General features: G+C 41.5%; 1 protein-coding gene and 1 long non-coding RNA gene across 2 annotated transcripts in view; one reads left to right on the forward strand and one right to left on the reverse strand.

Annotated features, from left to right (window-relative positions):
* GPSM1 (G protein signaling modulator 1) overlaps positions 1-23535 on the forward strand; it is a 396418-nt gene that overhangs the window by 256083 nt on the left and 116800 nt on the right. Inside the window, exons 10-11 of the mRNA XM_089677029.1 lie at positions 13358-13428; positions 14464-14628. Of these exons, the coding sequence (XP_089533155.1) occupies positions 13358-13428; positions 14464-14628 (236 nt within the window). The remainder of the gene's footprint in view (positions 1-13357; positions 13429-14463; positions 14629-23535) is intronic.
* The window catches only part of LOC149462326 (uncharacterized), a 102672-nt gene continuing 93546 nt past the window's right edge, over positions 14410-23535 (reverse strand). The window contains exon 2 of the long non-coding RNA XR_016312669.1: positions 14410-14625. This is a non-coding gene — a long non-coding RNA (uncharacterized LOC149462326). The remainder of the gene's footprint in view (positions 14626-23535) is intronic.

A 23535-nucleotide genomic window follows, 5' to 3' on the forward strand; every position in this document is an offset into this window, starting at 1 on the left:
GGAAACTCAGATTGTTTGTGAATGATTGCAGCTCGCAAAGAGCACTTTTATATACAAAAAAGCATGCTGACAACAGAACAAGCCAGGCACTACACTAAGCTGTCTCAGACAAGTGTAGTAGCCCGTGTGTGCTGTTGTCAGCTCTGATTTTACTATGGGAACAAAGACCCATTTTTGAATTAACAAGTTTTCTTCTGGTGATAAATCTTCTTCAAATCAAATAAGTTGTCTAAAACAATCACAAAATATATGTTCCTTTAGTTCCTTCAATGAAAAGCATTCTCAATACATTTTAGGCAAACTTTCTGAAAAATGCCAACATATACATTATGTTCACGATTACTCCACCTTCTTGTATTTTGAGTCCCTTCAGATGTCATAAATATGTTTTTATCCTTTTTTTTTTTTTAAGGCTGTCATTTGCTTTGGCGAAAATAAGCAGCTGCTTAGCAGATGTTGGGTTAATTTTCCTTTGCTTCCTGATCTTCTGATGACCTAAATATTTACTTTATTTACTCACCGTCTTACAGCTGGTATTATTGGCCAGGCATGCTGGGACTTGTTGTTCCTTGTCGGCCTGCGTTTCTATTTGCTAATACCTATTCTAGAAAATAGACAAATTGAAGTTAAAGTGTGTGTGTGTAAAAATAATCTCTCCGATGTATGCTGAGAACAGGCCCTATTTGCAGCTTACTAGTGCTGTGCAGTGGTGATGTCCTGCTGCTCCACTCTTGTATCACTGCAAGTCTACTTTATAGATCAGATGTTCATTTGGAATGGTCAGAATTGTCTATACAGAATGACATCATTCCCGTTTTGGTATTTTATTAGACTGAAAGCAGCCACAATTGCACAAAGTATGTAATGTGACTCCAGGGTGGCCGTAATCCGATCCATTGGTCCGCAGACGCCTGTGGGTTTGCAAATGCTGCAGTCCTATCCTGCAACGCCAAGAATGAGATCATGGTTGTGTATAACAACACTTAAAGGTCAGTCCACCCAAAACTGATATTCCAGTGTTTAGCAGATGTTGAAGAGTTAAGCCACTTCTCTCTCTGATCTCGTGACAACTCTACTGGTGTAATCCCTGCATTAAATTCCTGGGTCTGTACACGTGGTGTGCCTATTATGGGGGGTTCTCACCATCCCTGCTAGATTTGTAATATTTTAGTATGCAGATGTAATGGAAGGAGTGGGAACATCTCAATTAGTAGTAAGACTGCAATGTGGGTGGGAAAAGCCTGATGAAGGTAGTTTGTTCTTCAGAAAACACGCTCCCTAGAGTCACACACACTCACTGCCTCCGTGGTGTTACCAGGCTGCTCATCCTTTCCTGTACGACAGTCCTTTCCAGTGAAGCTTTGGTTCCAGCAATCCACCGATCCACTGATTCACTAGTACACACAGTGGCTGAAGCTCTTTTTGCTATGCTTATGGCTTTTCATCCCGCTCTCTAAGGTGCTCATCCTCTCTGCACCTCCAGTGGCTGCCTATCTATCCAGTTCCCAGTGGATCAAACTATCCATCTTCCTGCCGTTATGGACTTCTGTCATAATGACATGCCTGCAAACACTTCACCCTTGTGAGTGCAATATTATATGATTTTAATGATCTTTTTAATAAATTGACATACCACACTATATTGGTTCCTTGGGCACCTCTCTCCCCTTCCCCATTTATTCATTTCAGATATCGGTCTTACTAAACCAGATTGGAGTCGGCAGCCTAGCCTAATAGTGTTTGTATATATGTCTAATTATACGGCCTTACCGCCGGGATTATGTTTATTCTCACGTCACAGTATGAAGAATTTGTTACGTTGTATCATGTGTTTACTTTTAAGTTGTTACAAGGTTCAGTCAGTGAGTAGACCACGTTGTTACCCTAGGTTCACACCTAAGTGTTTTCTGCAGCATTTTGCAGAAACGCAGTACAGTCCATTTAACATGATTTCCTTTGGGACAGTTCACATCTCCACGTTTTCACCCAGTGTGTTTTTTGGAAAGGGTCAGGAACTTTTTTAAACGCAAAAAGGTGCGTTTTTGTTTCTATAGACGTTAGTGGAAACACTGTAGAAAAGCATGTATTGCATTTTTTATGCGTTTTTGCTGCATTTCTGATACGTTTTGCATTTTAAAATCTGCCTAGCAACAAGAAAAAAATATGAAAAAAAAACGCATCAAAAACGCAACGCAAAATGCAATGCAGAAATGGCTCAAACGCAACCTGCATAGGTGTGAACCTAGCCTTACTCAAACACTAGCAGTGATTTGTTTCACTGAATACATTAACAGCACCTAAACTGTGAAAGAGCGCCACAGGGCAATTTTCTTTTTTTAGGTTATAAAAAAATATCCCAAGCTTTGAGCATCTCATGGAGCACTGTTCAATCCATCATCTGAAGATGAAAAGAGTATGACACAACTGCAAACCTACCAAGACATGGCAGTCCACCTAAACTGACAGGCCAGGCAAGGAGAGCATTAATCAGAGAAGCTGCCAAGAGGCCTATAGTAACTCTGGAGGAGATGCAGAGATCCACAGCCCAGATGGGAGTATCTGTTCACAAGACAACTATAGGGCTCATGTACACAGGGCGTTTGAAAAACTCTTCTGACCGCTGGAAACCGACTGCTAGAAAATTAGGTTAAAAACATCAGTTTAGCCGTGTTTACCTGTCGCGTTTATGCACGTTTGCGTTTAGAAGTGTTTTTAAAAGATAACCTCAGGAGACCCTCCCAAATGCCCCGAATGCACTGAAAAATAGTAAATTCACAAAAAAAAAGGCTACTAAAATACTGCATGAGTTATTTTATCAAGTCTTGCTGTATTTTAGTAGTGAAAACCATGCGGTAATGTTTCAGCTGTCAGCAGGATTCCCCACTGACAGCTGAATGTAAAAGAAAGAATTGAAGGCAATTAAAAAATAATCAAAAAACGGCGTGGGGTACCCCCCTCCATCCATACCAAGCGCTTCGAGTCTGGTATGGATTTTGAGGGGAAGCCTCACCCAAAATAAAAAAAAATATGGCGTGGTGTTCCCCCCCAAATCCATACCAGACCCTTATCCGAGCATGCAGCCTGGCAGGTCAAGAAAGGGGGGGGGGGTGAGCAAGCATGAGCTCCCTCCTCCTGAACTATACAAGGCCACATGCCCTCAACATGGGTGGGTGCTTTGGGGTGGAGGGGGCTCCCCCCCCCCAAGCACCTTGTCCCCATGTTGATGAGGACAAGGGTCTCTACCCCACAACCCAAAGGCCCCCAGATCCTGTCCCCCACGTGACTCTGGGGTACATGGTACCACTACCCATTCACGAAAAAAAAGCTGTAGTGTGAAAAAAAAAGGAGACATTCTTTGACAAGTCCTTTATTAAAAGAAGGAAAACAAAAGAATGTCCCCCGAAGTAGATCCAATGTCAATCACAATGCCCGCCGCCGCTCCGAGAAAGGAAAAAAAACCGGCTCCGCTCCTGATGCTGGCCCCCGGTTGTCTGAGCTGCTTTGTTAGTTATTAAATATGTAAGGAGCGGGGCCTTCACGTATGAGTTACCGTCCCCTTGTGACATCAGTGACCAGCATGCCCCGGTCGATGATGTCACATGGGTCCCGCCCCTCATTCACGTGAGGGGGGGGCGGGATCTGGGGGCCCTTTTGCTAAAGGGGGCTTCCAGATTCCGATAAGCCCCCCGCCCGCAGACCCCCACAACCACAGCCCATGGTTGTGGGGAAGAGGCCCTTGTTCCCATCAACATGGGGACAAGGTGCTTTGGGGCGGGAGCTCCCACTACCCCAAAACACCCCCCAATGTTGAAGGCATGGGGCATGGTAGGGTTCAGGAGCTTGTGCTCGCTCGCCCCCCCCCCCCTTCCCTGACCTGCCAGGCTGCATGCTCGGATAAGGGTCTGGTATGGATTTTGGGGGGGACCCCCACGCTTTTTTTTTTTTTTTTTTAATTTTGGTGTGGGGCTTCCCTTCAAAATCCATACTAGACCCGAAGGGCTTAGTATGGATGGGGAGGGGGACCCCACGCCGTTTTTTAAAAATGTTTTAATTGCTGCCAATTCTTTCTTTTACATTCAGCTGTCAGTGGGGAAACCCGCTGACAGCTGAAACATTAATGCATGCTTTTCAATACTAAAATACCCCATAACTTGATAAAATAACTCATGCGGTATTTTAATAGCCTTTTTTACTGGATTCAAATGGGATTTCTTTTTAAAATGCTATACGGTATCCTACCGCATACTTAGATGCGGTAAGATACCGCTTAGTGAATTGTGCTCTGGATATGGACCAGTCACAAAACGCTTCTAAACGCAAATGTTTATAAATGCGTTTACAAGCGTTTGAAATGCCGGTAAAATCTACTTCTGAACACAATTTTGCTGCATTCAAAAAAATTACTGTAAACTCAACTGCCTCAACTGCTGAAAAAAATGCAGAAAAGCTCTTGAACGTCAGTATATCAGCTGCAGTGTACATGAGCCCTTAGTCATGCACTCCACAAATCTGGCCTTTATGGAAGAGTGGCATAAAGAAAGCCATAAGGGCTCGTTCACACTTGACTGTTTTTTCAACTCTTGCCAAACGCCCCTATAGCGTTTGACAAGCGTTGGTCTGGTGTTTGCGGAGCGTTTTTAACGCTCCGCATGCGCGGTTTAGCGGCATTTGCTAGGTGTTTGCCAAGCATTAAAAGCGCCCCACAAATGCCTATAATGAAGTTTGAAAGGTGTTACCGCTCCACAAACGCCTCTCAACTGCACCACATACGCTGGACGGGCATTTGCGGAGCGGCACCATAGACTTGAATAGGAGGCTTCAACTCCTCCTGACTCGACCAGAGGTGTCCGTTTTGCCACAACGCAACGCGGCGCTAACGCTCCCGTTTGAACAGCACTATGTGCTACAATGTGCAGAATTTTCCCAGGCATTTAAAACGGTAAAAACACTTCCCAAACGCCTGTCTGCCGCTTGCTAACAAGGCTAGTGTGAACGTAGCCTAAGAAGTCCTTTGCAGTTTAGGAGAAGCCATGTGGGGAGGGGGGACAGCAAATAGGTGGAAGAAGGTGCTCTGATCAGATAAGACCAAAATTAAACTTTTTGGCCTAAAAGCAAAACACTATGTGTGGCAGAAAACTAACACTGCAGATCACCCTGAACACACCATCCCCTCCGTGAAACATGGTGGTGGCAGCCTCATGTTGTGGGGATGCTTTTCTTCAGCATGGACAGGAAAAGCTGGTCAGTGTTAATGGGAAAATGGTTGGAGCCAAATACAGGGCAATCTTAGAAAACCTGTTAGAGTCTGTAAATGACCTGAGACTGGGGCGGAGGTTCACCTTCCAGCAGGACAACAACTCTAAACATACAGCCAGAGCTACAATGGACTCCTTTAGATCAAAGCATATTCATGTGTTAGAATGGCCAGTCAAAGTCTAGACCTAAATCCAATAAAAAATCTGTGGCAAGATGCCCTTCATCCTATCTGACAGAGCTTGAGCTATTTTGCAAAGAAGAATGGGTAAAAATTTCACTCTCTAGATGTGCAAAACTGGTAGAGACATACCCAAAACGACTTGCAGCTGTAATTGCAGTGAAAGGTGATTCTACAAAGTATTGACTAAGGGGAGCTGAATACAAATGCACACCACACTTTTCACATATTTATTTGTAAAAAATTCTGAAATTCATTTATCATTTTCCTTCCACTTCACAATTATGTGCCATTTTGTGTTGGTCTATCAGATAAATTCCCAAAAAATACATTTACGTTTTTGGTTTTAACATGACAAAATGTGGAAAATGTCAAGGGGCATCAAGGCACTGTATCACTGCTGGAACCAAAGTTAACTGGACCCACTTTTGCCCTCCTCCCCTGGATCTGAAATGTTTCTTTTGAGTAGATTAACCTTTTTAGAAATCCAAAACAGCCATAACACAAGATTTTTTCTTTGTTTAATTTTGCCTTACTCCAAAGCAGAGTTGTACGCTAACTGCATTTCAGAATTCTTTTATGGTAAAAATGCTGACATTCAGCGATTATCTGTGAACATCTGCTGTAGTACATACTATTCTCCACATTCAGATGGTGTTCCTAACTGCGTCCCCATTATTCTGGCTGCCAATTGTGCTTTTAAGTGACATGAATGCTTTTATTTTTACAGAAAGGATTATCATGCTGATTTTCTGTTTTTTGCCACAAACCTACATCCCTCTGACTCGCTAAGTGCACAAGCTCTTCAGTATATTGTCTCTTGTGTTTTGCTCAGATGTAAAATCCACTTTGTTCTGAGATGATCGTTAGAAGGCTGTCTCCACAATTACAGTTACCCAACAGATGAATCTTTTTTATAATATATATATATATATATATATATATATATATATATATAATATATAAATAGTTGCACTAAATTCATGTTCCAGGAATACATGTATCCACAACTGCATATACCTGTAGATGAAAGGTGCTGGGCTATCACAGCAGTTATCTGTGCATGCCTTTCCATAATCATTAGTAAATGGAAAAATAGTCCTTTCAGTGAACACATAATTTTCCTGCAGGGAGATAAAACTGCTGAATTGTCATTGTAGCAATTGTACATACAAATATGGACGCGAACATCCATTTTGGTAAAGACCCTCCATCTTGTATCATTTCTCACTCCAAATCAGCTCCCCCCTCCCTCTCTGTTGAGTGACACGTGGCACAGGACACAGTTGGATATCAACTTCATGGTTGTAAACTCAATTAGCTGATGCCAGAGTGTCTGGCAAACTCTTGCTCTGAAGCTGATTGTAAAGCCATAAACCCAGCAGTCACTGGACTTCAAAAGCATTCCAGGATAGCAGTAAAACATATATCCCATCTGAAAACACTTTTTCATACAATTTCGTAATTTCTCGTAGGTAATACATACCATAAAGCAAAACATATATTCAGATTGGTCATTTTAATGCGAGTCGCCTGATATCTTCCACCCCTAATTAAAGTCTACAGGAGAGTAGGAAGCCATATAGTTCTAGCTGAAATAGTAAAATATGGCATATTTGATGTCTGAACGTTCAGGATATCATTCTTCATATTAATCTACTAATGGCTAGGCTGCTACATGTACCTAGGGAAGGTTATTGACCATGATATAAACTGTGAGGGATTTGGTCATAGCCTGAGTTCCCCGCCTAAAACACCCCTCCCCAAATGAGGTGATTTGGTTCTCTGCTTTAAGGAGACACCCTGTTGGGTTCCTAGAAAAAGGCTGTTATGCTTGGAACAAAAAGTTGAAGAATTCTCCCCTTTAACATCAGGAACCAACTTTGGGAGAAAAGGCACCCTTTTGCTCAGGACCCTTGAAACTGCTTAAACCAAGGCTGACGGAAAGTATCCTACCTCTCTAAACTTCTTTCTGTTATCTCTGTTGTGGTATTGCTCTGTGTGTGTGTGTGTGTGTGTGTGTGTGTGTATGTATATATATACTACATCTTTTTCTGTAAATACTTTTATTGCACCACTTTGACCTTTCTAGTAATAAATCTTATTTTCTGAAAAGTGTTGAACTGTTTCTAAAGCTCTTTAATGCAAACTAAGAATCCTTGTCTCTGAAGAGTGCTACTGTGTGTTTTAAACCTCTGTATACATCTGCCTGTGGTGACAGTGTGTATACAGACGATTATTCAAACATCATAGTGTTACTGCTAAGATTGGTGAGTTTCCTCTTTCTCTGTACAAAAAGGCGGTGGTGGCAGTGTGAAGGGTTAATTGCGTAATTAACCTGACCCAGTAACAATTGCTCTCAGGCTGCAGTACATAGATTGTGGTCAATTAGCTGGACATTCTTTGTGCAGCTGAGCGTGGTATTGTTACGCACGTGACAGTGCGGTTTTAGATTGGCTAGTCCTTCGGTCATGAGTTGGTGAGAAGGGCTGGGGGCCTGACGCCGCGACCGTCACAGTCATAGGTGCTGCTACTCTCTCAACATGAAAGGGGAGTTTTCCCTGCTCTGATCCTGCATAAGCTATGATTTTTGTCAGAATGATGTAAGGTGGGGTCAAAGTTTAAGGAACTGTTTGGTACTAGATTCCCTTTTCAAATGATCTCTCACTGCAATAAAAGAAGGTAGACTTAAAATATTCAAATATCAAAACACAGTAACATATTTAAAAATAAGCCGTTTCTCATCATTTAGAATACCAAGTAAAAATATTGAAGTCATGGGCCAGAAGGCAGGATAATGTTGAAGGAGTATGTCTACATGTTGGGATGTTTCTTCATTGGCCAGAGATACTATTCATTTGCTTTTGTTACTCATTATAGTTTGAGGTGGGGGATAATTGAGCTCCTCTACTCCCTCATTGGAGTCACAGATGGATCTTTGCTGGCCTCATTAGAGGTGTCAACATTCTGGACTTTGTTACTTCAGCCACAATGACAAGCAGTCTGATCTGGTAAATGGTGGCACCAAGAATGGCACAAAGGCCACCAATGTACTATGGTGTCACTAGTGCCTTAGGCAGTTAGGAGCTTTTGTTCAGGGCCTCAAGCGGGTTTAGGAATTATTGTGACCATCTAAGGAAAAAATGAACAAACGTTCAGCAGTGATACTGCATTATTTCCATTGCCCTGTTTTATTAAGTGCATCCTTTTTTGCACTATTATTATTATATCAATCGTCTTAAAATCATTTTTCTGGAAACCACACAGCAGGGAAGAGAAAAACCTCCAGACATCCGGGAACAGGCTCTCCAAATGTGCCCACATCTTTATTTTTAACGTCTGCCCAGAGTGTGGCTCAGTGTCTCTGAAGCACGCCCCGAATGCAGATCTCTGGCCAGTTCCTCCACGTAAAACTCCTGTATGATCACAGCTGACCTGAGAGACAGAGGGACCATTTACAAACACCCCTGAGAGTTTCCGTTTGCCGAGCTTGGCACACTTTTCAGGGAGGGGATGGACTGCAAAGTATCCGAGACAGAATTCAAATTCACAAGCTGCCGGAAGCTACAAAGAAACTGGTACCAAGACACTGCCAACAGCTGCACCCTCAGTCTCGAACCCAGCACCGTGTATCACAAGGAATTACTAGATTCACTGTGGTGGTTGTTTACTGTCTTTAATCATGATAAAAGTCTGCACGATTGCCATGGACTTTAATTAAACGGGTGAGTAAACAGAAGCCATATTTGTTGACCCCTACTACACATGAGATTGTATATATCTAAGTTGGCAGTCCACCTAATCTGTTTTTAGATTGTGTCAATGCTGGAAAGTTAAATTATTCCCGGATTCCTTTTCCCTAAAGAGTCTGGCAGTAATATCTTGTTCAGTATAGGGTACTGGAACAATTTATCTAATTTATGTATTTTTGTAGCACTCACATATTTTGCAGAGCTATACTAAGAACACTGACTTCAGCCCTGCACCCTAGAAGCTTACACTCTAATGTCCCCACCACAGTCACACACTATTATTGTTATTATTATACATCTACTGTATATTGCTCAGAAATTCCACAATGCTGTACTGAGAACAGCGAACCATGCACCAGAACAGCATACATTCTAATGCACCCGTCACAGTTGGACAGTTTTTGTACATTCAGGCTTATTTTACACTAGCAGCTGGGGTGTGGTAAAAACACTCTGTTGTGCTGCATTTTTCCCACCCTCAACTGCTCCCCTAAGCTGCCATATGGAAGTATACAGAAGCCACAGCTGCAATGCAGAAAGAAGTTTTCCCGCTGTCGAATTTGGCGGGCAGTATTATGAATGGGCCCATGGTGTCAACCACCCTGTAGCTATGTGCAGTACACGTGGTTGCAGCTGGGAGTGTGGGTTTTTAAGAGTTAAAACAGGTGTAGAGGAAGCGACATAACACCTCCTCAACACCTGTTAAACGCCCCCTGAAAAGTGATCTACCACGAATCATTGTTCAGAAGATGATGCTAATGTAACCCAGGCCTTACTTAGCATTAATATTTTATAATGTTACACAGGTTATAAACCATTTAAACTCATATCTGCACCAGAGGAGCTTGCACTCTAATGTCCCTACCCAGTCACACACACACTGTTTCATTTACCAAGCTGGTATACTGTGCAGACTGTCTTTTCACTATGCACGCGCCGAACCCAACATTGCGACAAGACAGGAGGCCTGGGCTCTGAGCAGTATTTTTTTGACATTACTATTAATCTGAATGTGTATATGTGTTTGTAATGAAGGACACATGTCTTGTTGGTTACCAAATACTTCGTGGTTCATGTAGAGAATTTTTGAGATTTTGTACAATTTGACCCATCTGCACTGGCTCTAGAGGTAGCTGGGGCTCATTAACTGTGCTGTTCACAGAGACCTGGAAGAAAATACCTGACCTTTTTTTGTATGTGTTTTTACAGTTTTTTGTGTTGTTTATGTGTTTTGGATAAAAAGGCACTGGCTCAGGTTAGGCTGTTGACAACAGACAAGGCTACCCTCCAGTGGGTACCCCAGCAGGTCATGAGAAAACAATGTGCATAAATGGAAGAAGCACCAGACTGAAAGATAAGAGTCCAAATTCATTTTTGATAGTGTGTTAAAAGACAGCCAACATGTTTCAGGGGTCAAAGGATCTCCTCCCTCACCAAGGCTTCAGTTAACAATGATAACCTTGAATGGACTCAAAGTAAAGGCTTTCCTGCTTGCATCTGTGCAGGGAAGCTGATTGCTGGATTCTGACTCCTGGCCAGCAGTATCTGCATCAGCAGTCAAAATAAGAAGCCTGCTGGCCAGGAATCCTAATCCAGCAATCAGCTTCCTTGTACAGATTCAAACAGGAAAGCCTTTACATCGAGTCCAGTCAAGGTTCTCATTTTTAACTAAAGCCCTGATGAAGGGAGAGTTCCTTTGACCCCCTAAATGTGTTGGTTGTTTTTTAACACGATATCAATACATTCATTATGACTCTTTATCTTTCAGTTTGGCGCTTCTTCTATAAATGCAAGTTATATTCTAATTGAAATTAATGGGTTGCCCTATACCATAAGTGCGAAGACAGGCACTGTTAAAAAATATGCTCAGTGCTTAATATGTTTTATGGTATTAAATACATCTATAAAGAAATCTCAGTAAACCATTCTCTTGAACTTTTATCAATTGTGTTATAACATGGGATTAAATTGAGTCTACAAAAAATAATCCATAATGTCAGTATTATTTATTTTGTGTCAAATAAAATCCAAATTAAATCCATTGTAATTGTGGGCTCCCGACATTACAAAATTAGGAAGAATCCAAGTGGGGAGGGGGGGAATATTTTTACACAGTACTGTCAATGTGAAAACATGGAAGTAACAAGATAACACATGAAAACAGTTAAAGAAAATACATGGGAAACAAAAAGGAAAACATTGTGATGAACCAGTGACCCTGAGATTTGGGGTCCATTCTCAGATAGACCAGTCCAAACATCTGGCGGGTCATGTGTTTTTTAGCAAAAAAAAATGTTTCCACATAAATTTTATGATCAGGTCCCTGCATTTGTTTAGCTATGGGGAAAATAAACTGTGCCATGCATTATATTGCATATTGAAGAATCTGATTATGAAAGCTGAAAAGTGATATTAATTAGAAGAGAGAGCCAGCCTGAGGGTGCAGATGAATTCTGTTGGTCTTGCCTCTGCTATCAATGCAAATGTTGGTTTGATTGGGTGTTATAGGGCACTAAAGACCATTTTCTTTTCAGACACTTTTACAAATTGAATTCTATATTTTTTTTTTAAATTAGCAAAATTTAGTTGTATGTCTCCCCCTCGGATTGTCACTGCCACTTCTACAGAGGAAAAAAAACTGTGTTCATTCCCTACACTGTGTGTTTAGAATGAAAGTATGTAGTCTTTGGATTTACTCCCAGTGACTCCTCATCAGGAACAGTGTATTGCAAGCTGGCATATGTACGGAGAGTCATGTGATCAATAATAGCCAATTTAGTGTAACCTACCACTGTACTGTCGTGATCACATGCAGCAGTGTGATGTCATGTGATCACTCAGAACGTTATGTGAAATGAGAAAGCTTGATAATGCTTCTATAGTTTCTCATAACCACAACATGCATACCTTCTGTTAATCCATGGTCTGTTTCTACTATGAATTGTTCCTGTTATAAATATTCAGGCTACATTCACACTTGTTTAGCATATAAAAGCCTGCAAAATCTTGTGATTATCTAGGACCTGCGAAAAAACGTGTGTCACACTTGCAGTGCTGTTTATTTTAATGGATTCCAAATGCACAGTTTTGCATGCATACATTGCACTGCAAACATGGCAAAGCACCATGCTGAAATACACTCAAAGCTCAAAAAGATTCCTAGGCTTCTTTGCTGTGCTTCTCACTTGTAGGGCAGCCAATTGAAATGAATGCTCCAATGAAAAACAAAAGGGTATCCGAGAGACGCTGGGACCTTGATATGAGTTTAAACAAGCTAGTGAGATGGCACATTAACAGTGCTGTTCAGAGAGACCTGGAAGAAAATACCTGACCTTTTTTTTGTTTGTGTTTTTTACTGTTTTTTAGTGTTTTGGATAAAAAGGCACTGGCTCAGGTTAGGCTGTTGACAACAGACAAGGCTACCCTCCAGTGGGTACCCCAACAGGTCATGAGAAAACAATGTGCATATATGGAAGAAGTGCCAGACTGAAAGATAAGACTTCAAATTAATTTATTGATAGTGTGTTAAAAGGTAGCTAACATGTTTCAGGAGTCAAAGGATCTCCCCCTTCACCAGGGCTTCAGTTAATAATGAGAACCTTGAATGGACTCCCAAGTAAAGGCTTTCCTGCTTGCATCTGTGCAGGGAAGCTGATTGCTGGATTCTGACTCCTGGCCAGCAGTCAAAATAATAAGCCTGCTGGCCAGGAATCCTAATCCAGCAATCGGCTTCCTTGCACAGATTCAAACAGCAATGCCTTTACTTCATGTCCATTCAAGGTTCTCATTTTTAACTAAAGCCCTGATGAAGGGAGAGTTCCTTTGACGCCCGATACACATTGGCTGTCTTTTAACATAATATAAATAAATTAATTTGGACTCTCTTAATTTTGGGTCTGGCGCTCCCTCCATATGTGCATCTCATTTTCTAATTTAAATGAATAAGCTGCCCTATACCATAAATGTGGAGACAGACATATGCATAATGCCTAGTGTCGCACTACAGTAGTGTGAATTGGGCCTTAAATGCGCACAGGAGACATAAAGATGAACATGTATCCATATGTATGACTGCACCGTACAGGAAATGTAATGTTATTGATATGCTATCTATTGCGATATCTGAATGGAGTTGTAAATGACAAGTTTTTTTTTATGGTATTTTTTGTAGGGGCCAGACCCAAGAAGCTACATAGGAACAGTATGGACAGCTTGGATCTAATAAAGCTTCCTTCAGAGAAGGTGAGAACTAGAAGAACTTGTCAAATACAGTATAGGACATAATCACCCGCTGCTAGCTATCTACATGTCTCCTCAGTTCTGGTGTTGTATGGATGGGCCTTTAAGAAAATAAAACTTTATTATATTGGGCCAAAACCTTTTTTTTTTTTTTTTTTTGTTTCAGATAGAGTAGGAAAGTTTAAAACCCCTTTCAAATTTTTACTGTTTTTTTTTATTTGTCCCCACTGGGTGAATTCACCCTATCCTTTTGCTTTGTGGACCTTGTCACGGAGACAGAAAGTGATAGGAAATCCAAACCTTTACAGTTGTCGTCAGAACAAGAGGTGAGGGTGATAACGGTCTAATGAGGTACTGTTGTGTCTTCAGGACAGGAGCTGAAATTAAATCTCTCTCTATCTTTAATCTGTATCAGATAATAAGATATAGAAAATGACTATACATACACTTATAGTGATACTAAAGTCTTGTGGGGGTTTTTTTAAATAACAAATGTCATACTTACCTGCTCTGTACAGTGGTTTTGCACAGAGCAGCCCGCATCCTCCATTTCTTGGGTCACCCACTGGTGCTCCTGATCCCTCCTTCCTGTCGGGTGCCCCCCGTAGCAAGCAGCTTGCTATGGGGGCTCTGGAGCCAGGGGTGCTCCCGAGTCGTGGTTCTGCTTGTCCATTTACACACAGAGCCACGGCTCAGCCCCACTCCCTCCCTCTCCTGAAAAAAAAAGGTGACAAAATATAAAGTGTTTGTGCTTACAATGTTTGCAAACAAAGCTGGTCCATGTGCTATAAGGTTACTTATATGAAACTTTCACAAGTAAACTTTTGTTTTATGGAAAAGCTGTGCAGTGAGAAATTGACCCTCAGTACCTTATAATTGCTAAAGTAGTACAATTGTTTCAGCTATGTGACTCAGAGTATGAAAGTAAGAGGGGATAAGCACATCAGCCAGTATCCTAGCATTTTCAAAAGAAGGGTCAGCAAAGGCAGTCTAAGTATTTATTAATGAAGCAAATGTCTTCAATTCTTTTAATTGCAGACTCAGAATGGGGATAGCCATCACATGCCAGACCTAAAGAAGGACCGGAATACAAAACCAGCACGAAATCGGAAATACAAGGAAAATCAATGTTGCACAGATGTACAATCTCTGGATGGAGCCCCAGTCGATGCTGTTGATGTTCGAGTCCAGATGCCACACCTGGTAAGCAGAAAGTTATCCTGTAGTTATCATGCAAAGCAAGAGTTCTTCTTTAATCCTATGTTAGCTGGCCTGACTTTTATCAACTTCAATGTCTGTATTCAGGAGTAAGAAAATTCACTCTTAGGTCCAGTGTTGACAGGCTTCTCTCTCTATACAAGTCTACAGGAATGCAAAAGCAGCTGAATCAGGTCAACTGCACCTTATCTCAGAAACTTGTCAAACTGATGTCCAAAGAAGCTAGTCAAGTCAACATTGGTCCTAAAACTAATTGTAGCAGATTGAATTGCTGGCCAGATTTATATGTTTCTCAGGGGTGCTACAGTAAAAGCTCCACACCTGGGTTGTTGACTGCTCCTTCTTTCTGCTGATATGAAGTCTTATTCTGTATGTCCCATTTAATTTTTAATGTGTTTTACATAAGGAAAATGCAAAGGAAAGTATGAAATGCCACAGTAAGTGGTATGCATAGTTGAGAAAGTAGGGTAATAACTTATGGCACTCTTATGGTTACTAAAAACATGTTAGTGACCAGTGCCACCATACCAAATTCCAGCCATAACTAAAATTTCAGATGAGTTTCAGAGGCTGCAGACTGGCAGATCACTTGGTAAGAATGACCATTTGGAATAGAATGGCTGGAATCACTGCAGAGGTGAAAAATGCACTAAACTTTCCAGCTTGGCTGATACACTGCATGCAGGATGGGAAGAGGGTTTCCTTTTCTTCGTAGGAAAAGAAGCAATTGGCATTCAGTCTGCAGAGATTTTTCCAATTTTCACTTTATGGGCAGGAAAACATGTACCAGCGTTGGTTGCCATTAATGCTTACATGAACTTGATTATTTTATTAAAGTGTTACTAAACTCATGGCGCTGCATTCGCTATATCTGGTCTCCCACAGTACACAGAACATGGAAATGCAATTATTTTAGTAAATATAAACTGCTAAATACCTTTTCAAATCAGCAGTTAGAGCAGCCTTCTGCTTCTAGCTTGTAGAAGGAGTTTTTATTCTCGCCTGATTGTTCTATGAGACTGCAGGACCACGACCCTCTGTCTGGATAGTGCTGATTTGGCCCTGTGCTGATCACATGCACTCTCCCAAGAAAAAAAACCCCTCTAGCAATACACATCAAACTTGGCATGAGCAGCTTGCCCCCAAGGCTCTGTTTTATCAGTAGATGGATTTGGGACATTAGAAGGGGAGGATCAGAGAAGACAGGATCAAACATCATTTTTACACGATGCAGAGGATTACCCCTCAGGTTTCACAGTGCGTATAAAAAGCATGCTTTACTGTATACAGGCTGATTTTACTGTTGTGGGTTCAGTAACATATTAAGCTGACTGGTGATTTGTCATCTGCTGTTTTTTTCTTGGCTTTGTCAGTGGATGGGTGTTTTCTTGTCATGTTGTATTGGATTTAGGTGCATTGGTTGAACATGTTTGTTTGCATTTACATTTTCATGCAAACAACATCAGAAAATGTTAGCAGGGGGCTTTCACCAATGTATATTTTAAACAGTTAGGTTTAAAAACAGGATATTAAAGAGAAACTGTCATTTATTAGCCACAGCTGAAGTTGCCCATCGACACTGGAGTCTTACTGCCCTACTCCAAGAGCAGGTGATGGTTCCAAGTTAGATTTGACCTCTGCAGCATTGTGCACAGCAATGCGTCTGCCCAGGAAGTAAAGCCCCATCTTGGGATTGGTTAACATATCATTCAGCACTGGACAAGAGACTCCACTATGCCAATTGTCAGCTAGGTTATTTCAAACATGATTAAAAAAAGTGAGCTGATCAACCTGAATAACAACTGATGTTATACCTGTTTGTTTTCATCTTTTCAGTATCTGTTCTAAATGCTCATGTGTATGGGGTCTTAAAAGCCTCAGTCCGCTGCGATGCTAACTTTGTAGAAGCTGCATTTACCCACAACTTCAGTTTTAGAAATAAAGAAAACCGCTGTTCACTTTGTACAGCACACTCGGGCATGTTACAGAGATTAGAATGACACATCAATAATTGTTGGGTGAGCATTTAAAGTCCCATTTAACCATTAAAGAACTACAACAAAGGTGCGGATAACAATGCTGGATTATGCTAATGGCGGGATGAAAGGTGACACGTCATTAAATCTTTACTAAAGCTAAATGCTGGTTTCTTTGAGTTCCTGAGAGTCTGTTTAAAGCATCTTATTCAGGGTTGATACACAAATTACTGCAAAAAAGTGTAATATATTAGAAGATGTACAGCTCAAACATTGCTCTACGTTTACAAATATCTACCATCTGGACATAAATCAATTTATGTTCCTAAATCTTTTTATGTTAACTTTACTTAAAACACGTGACCCAGGTTAGACCATGCCAAGATAAAATTACCCCACTCAGTTAACAAACATCAATACACAATTTTTTTTTAATCTTTTGAATGTTTTGGCTACAGCTTTGCAAAATGACAAAATAATATTTTCATTATTAACTGTATTAATAGAAGACATCCGAACATGTCAGAAAAACACACACAAAACCACAGTAATCAAATGAGCCAGATCCTTGACAGTGCCCTTAAAGTAACATTCCAACGATCAGCCAAACAAGCCACTTTTCCCTTGCTCAGTGGGTCTACGTTCCATTGACATATGTCTGGTCTAATATCTTAAAAATTACTCTTTTCTTGTAGCTAAGCTAGTCCCAAACTGTTCTTCTGCCTTCCTTTTGTAGGTGTCTCCTTCAGCTACCTGGCTACTAGGGAGACACCTTTGAGCACATGCTCCCAGCCAGGGATGTATGCATTCATTGAAACACATGTTGTGATACAATATGCACACCCTTCCATGTGTACAGTAAGTTATGCACTCTTATAGACACTGAGGCCCTAGGACTCTGGCTAGGGTGTCCCTGACATCCTTTCTTTTCTCCTGTTCTACATTTTTTACTCTCCTATTCCCTTTGCCATCCCCGCTGCTGTGGAGGTATCTGTTCACACATTAACTTGCTTTTCTGTATGGCAGACCCAATTTTTCACACCAACCCTACGAGCATCTCCTAATTTGTTACTGGCACTCAGTTCACATTATTATTAATAAAAACGTATTAAAAGTCAAACACATGTTGCCTGGATAGCCCATGCCCCCGCTCCCTCCTCGTAGCAATTTGAGTGACAGCAGCAAAAGCCGAAAAGTTTCTTTCCCTGAGTCTCTCCTCTACAGTTAATTCAGGGAATGGTGCAGATCATCCTGCAGCCACTAGCAGTGGCAAGGCACCATAGGCAAGGGTTTGGGAAGGAGAGGCACAGAAAGGTGCTGGGGCATTTTTAAATTACTACATTAAAGTGACACTAAAGCTTTTTTTATTTTTGTTTTTTGTGGTTTTTTTTTAATAAATAACAAACAAATGTTATACCTACCTGCTCTGTGTAATAGTTTTGCACAGGGCAGCCCAGATCCTCTTGTTTTCGGGTCCCGCCGGCACTCCTGGTTCCTCACCCTCGAGCAGTGCCCCCAGGGAAAGCTGCTCACCCTGGGAACACTACTGCATGCTCGTCCCTGAGCCATTGCTCTATGCGTCCATAATATACATAGAGCCTTGCCTCACCCCCCCCCCCTTCATTGGACCCCCGCTGCTGTCTCAGCCAATGAGGAGGAAGAATCCCCCAGACAGCAGTGGCTGCCGATAACGTCATTGGATCAGAGGGGGCTCAGGTATTGGGGGGGGGGGGCGCACTGCGCACAGAAAGTTTTTTTACCTTAATGCATAGAATGTGTGAAGGTAAAAAAAACCTTGAACCTTTAGAACCACTTTAAGTATGAATTAAGATAACAGCCTAACATTTAATTTAATTTTTTTCTGATTTAAAGGGAAAAAAAAGATTTATTTTTCACTTTTGATGAGTGGCGATATGGTCAACTTGCTCACTTTGTTTCAGCACTCCCACAACCACTGAGGATGTTGGAGGATCAGTACCCATTTGAGAAACTGTTGAATGTAACTATAGCCCCGAAACAGGGCACTTCTAAGATATATAAGATCCTTATGGATATAGAAGGTACTGATCCCCCCCAGTTCTTGGAAAAATGGGAGCGAGAGTTGGTATCAAAGTTGAATGAGCAACAGAGGAATAAGTTATTCAAATTAGTACACGAGGTAACCAATATGAGCACAGTGGAAATTAATTATAAATGTATGGTTAGATGGTGTATTACACCGAGTAAAGCACATAAACAACAAGTAGAGGTTTCACCTTTATGTTGGAGAGGTTGTGAAGGGAAAGGTACAATGGTACATATTTGGTGGGAATGCCAGAAGATACAAGAGTACAGGAAGGAGGTATTGCAGTGTATTCAGGAAATATGTGGGATTACTATACAGAGAGACCCATGGACTTGCTTATTTTAAATATTTGAATGACAATTGCGCGGTCACACAACATTGTACCCAAACTAAAAATTTTATCCTTTTCTTCACACAACTAGAGCTTTCTTTTTGTGGTATTTAACCACTTGCCTACCAGGCACTTATACCCCCTTCCTTACCAGGCCAATTTTCAGCTTTCAGCGCTGCCGCACTTTGATTGACAATTGCGCGGTCATGCAACATTGTACCCATATGAAATTTTGATCATTTTTTTCTCACAAATAGAGCTTTCTTTTGGTGGTATTTAATCGCCACTGGGCGCTTTACTTTTTGCGCTATAAATTAAAAAATGTGCAAAAAATTTGAAAAAAAAAAAGTTTATTTGTTTCTTTTATAAAATTTTTCAAACAGGTATTTTTTCTCTTTCACTGATTTGCGTTGATGAGGCGGCACTGATGGGCACTGATAGGCGGCACTGATGGGCACTGATAGGCAGCACTAAAGGGCACTGATAGGCAGTACTAATCAGGTGGCACGGATAGGCGGCACTGATAGACAGCACTAATTAGGGGTCACGGATAGGCGGCACTGATATGCAGCACTGATAGGCGGCACTGATAGGTGACACTGATGATGGGTACTGATAGACGGCACTGGCTGGCATCACTTCTGGGCACTGACTGGCGGCACTGGCTGGCACAACCCCTGGGCACTGACTGGTGGCACTGACTGGCAGCACTGGTGGGCGGCACTGGTGGGCGGGCACTGGTGGGTGGGTACAGGTGGGTGGCACTGGTGGGCACAGGTGGGTGGGCACAGGTGGGTGGCACTGCTGGGCACATGTAGGTGGCACTTCTGGGCACAGGTAGGTGGCACTGCAGAGTGGCACAGGTGGGGGCACTGCTGGGCACAGGTGGGGGCACTGCTGGGAACTGGTGGGCGGGGCTAGTGGGCGCACTGCTGGGCGGAACTTGTGGGTGTCACTGCTGGGCACCGATCATCAGGGCACCGATCATCAGGGCACCGATCATCAGGGCACTGATCATCAGTGCCCTGATGATCGGTGCCGATCCCCGCTCTGACAACTGCCGGTTCTCGGCAGTACTTTCCTCACGATCTGACAGTGTGAGGAAAGTGCAGCCGAGAACCGGCACTTGCATTTCCCTGTGATCAGCGTGTCATTGGACACCGCTGATCACGTGGTAAAAGGCCGGTGGGATCGGCCTTTCACCACATCACGTGATCAGCTGTGTCCGTAGGACACAGCGATCACGGAGATCGCCGGGTGCGCGCCCCCTGGGGCGCGCAGGAGAGCGCGTTCTGGGAGGACGTCATATGACGTCCACTCAGAACTGGCCGGCCGCGGTGAAGCCGTCATTCGGCTATGCGCGGTCGGCAAGAGGTTAATCAACACTGGGGGTTTTTATTTTTTGCTAAATTAACAAAAAAAAACACAACTTTTGAAAAATAAAACACGTTTTCTTTGTTTCTGTTATAAAAGTTTGCAAATAAATAATTCTTCTTCATAAATTTAGGCCAAGATGTATTCTGCTACATGTCTTCGGTGAAAATAACCAAATTAGGATGTATTTTTTAGTTTGTAGGAAAGTTAGAGTTCAAAAACGATAGGATAGATCTGAATATTGATCAATCCTGAAGTACTGACAGCCAATCTAATTTCTTGAGGTCCAAGAATGTCAGAACAGAACAGATATCCCCCAAATGACCCCTTTTTGCAAAGTAGACAGTTCGACGTACTTCATAAGAGGCATGGCGAGTTTTTTGAAGTTGTATTTTTTTGTCATAATTTTTCAGAAAATTAAAAGATTTATTTTCACTATTTTTTTTTTTTACTTACTGTCACCAGTGCAGTACAGCCTCATCATATAACTAGCATGGCGGTGATCAGGGACACTGACTGGTGACAGTATGAAAAAATATATACTTTTGTTTTTAATTTTTTTTTATTATTTTAAATTTTTTATTACTTTTCTTTTTTTAAGATTTTTTTTTCATATTTCACCATGACCAAAGTAGTACAATGTTACCATAATATACACAATTTGCTTATAGCAAAGAATTACTTTGCTATAAGCAAGCATTTACCTGAATGACATCGATTCATTCAGGGTTTTTTTTTTTTTTTTTGTGCTTAGATGTGATTTGGCCACGGCTAATCACATGACATGGCTGGGCTGTGATTGGCCCAGCTTGTGCATGTGATCGCTGTGACCATTCACAGCTAGACACACTAGTATACAATGGATGGCATGAATGAAGCCATCCATTGTATACAACTGTTAGGTGACCTGCTGTGATTGGTCACAGCAGGTCACATGGTACCGGTGACGGGGCCGGTACTCAGATCTGCAGCCGGTGACAAATCGCGCCGCTGCGCATACCCGAAAGGACGCCATATGCCATCCACCCAGAACGGTGAGGGTTTTTGCCGGGCGGGAACCGGTTAAGGATGTCCCACAGAGAGAAGGGCACAGAAGGAAGGGAATACAGATACAGACTGATAACGATGAGAAAGATGAGAAAGTGATGTGGTTTTAGGAAATTAGGGGGGGAGAGTGGAGGGAAGAGGGGGTTGAGGGAAAACATGATAGGAGGTAAATGGGATACACAGGAGAAGCTTGCTATCGTTTTGGCTTTTTCTGTTCTCAGATTTGTGTGTATTTAATGCTCTTTTCGTAATTAAAAAAAAAAAATCTAATAAAAGAAATAAAAAAAAAAAAAAGAACAAGTTGGTAGATTCAGAGTTCACTGGCTACATATACCAGACCAGCGAGTCAAAACGTATTGAAGCCACACCTTTAGCATATTCAGAAGAAATTCTGCAATGGCAGCTTTCATATTTATCTCAACACAAGTTTCCCAAAAAGTTATGCTGGTAATTTTCAGTGGTAGATGATACTGGTTAAACATTTTTCAAATGAAAATTCTAAGGAAAAGAATGTTTTGTTTTTTTTCATTAGTGGGTCAAGCCAATGTTTGTTTTTCTCTACAGCCACAAGCATATTTGAGGGAAAAAAATTCTAAGATTGTGTGTTTCCCTTTTTTCCCTCTTTGTAGCTTATTAGCTGAGCGAACTATTGGCGCTTTATAAATACTGTATAATAATAATAATAATAGTAGAAGTATTGTTTCACATAACCTCATCCTGAATTGGAAGGGATTTTGTTTTAAACCATTTTGTATACAGAAAAAATTATCCCGCACTGATGTTTTTTATTGGAAAACTGTATTTTATTGTGTCACACTTGTGTATAATTTATGAATATCAAATCTAGAACATAAAACTCACTTTAGTTTCCTGCAAATCATCTTGCGTATTTGTGTGTGTGTGGTCACCAGACTATGAAATCACAGCATTAAAAATAGGTTCAAATCTCATTTAAATCACATTGCTGTATGCGGGAAGGTAATACTTTTTTAGCAGTTATAACTTGAGGTGTACCTTTTCAAGGAAACCATTTTCCAGCAAACCATTGTTATTCTACTGAGAACTGATGAAATGTTAAGCAAAAATTCTGCTACATTTTATGCAGCAATGTGCATATTTAAAGGGCCTTTCCACCTTTAGCTATTGGTCCATTGGCTTCTACCAGCTCTCTGCAACTTTCACCAAATCCATTGCGTTTTCCACAAATCGCAAAGATTGTACATTCTTTTCTAGCAGTGTTGTGTTCCTGTGAGTTTTGGGTACCAACTAACCAGACATCACATACAATATAACAACTTTAGCCAATGGGAATGCTTTTATTACTGCACACATTGAATTTCTAATAAAATAGAGCAACTCTTGCATCAGAAGTAGATGATTAAAATTCTTGTTTGCTTGGTAATTGGTCATGTGGATTTTTAGGTATTTGTTACCAGTATTTACAGTTGCAAGAAAAAGTATGTGAACCCCTTGGGATTACGTGGAGTTTTGCATGAATTGGCCATAAAATGTGCTCTGAACGTCATCTAAGTCACAACAATAGAAGAACAGTCTGCTGAACATAATACTACACAAACATTAGATGTTGCCATGGTTTAATTGCACATAACATGTAAACATTCACAGTGCAGGGAGGAAAAAGTATGTGAACCTTTGGACTTAATAACTGGTTGACCCTCCTTTGGCGGCAATAACCTCAACCAAACGTTTCCTGTAGTTGCAGATCAGACCTGCACAACGATCTGGAGTAATTTTGGACCACTCCTCTTCACAAAACTGTTTCAGTGTAGCAATATTCTTGGGATGTCTGATGTGAATCGCTCTCTTAAGGTCATGCCACAGCATTTCAATCGGGTTGAGGTCAGGACTCTGACTGGGCCACTCCAGAAGGCGTATTCTGTGCTGTTGCAGCCATTGTTTTGTTGAATTACTTGTATGCTTTGGGTCATTGTCCTGTTGCATCACCCATCCTCTGCGGAGCTTCAGTTGGCGGACAGATGGTCGTACGCTTTCCTGCAAAATGTCTTGATAAATTCTGGAATTAATTTTCCCATCAATGACAACAATCCGTCCAGGCCCTGAGGCAGCAAAGCAGCCCC

This window comes from Staurois parvus, unplaced genomic scaffold, assembly GCF_062004578.1.
Source record: "Staurois parvus isolate SC_StPar_1 unplaced genomic scaffold, SC_StPar_1.0 ptg000176l, whole genome shotgun sequence".
NCBI lineage: Eukaryota > Metazoa > Chordata > Amphibia > Anura > Ranidae > Staurois > Staurois parvus.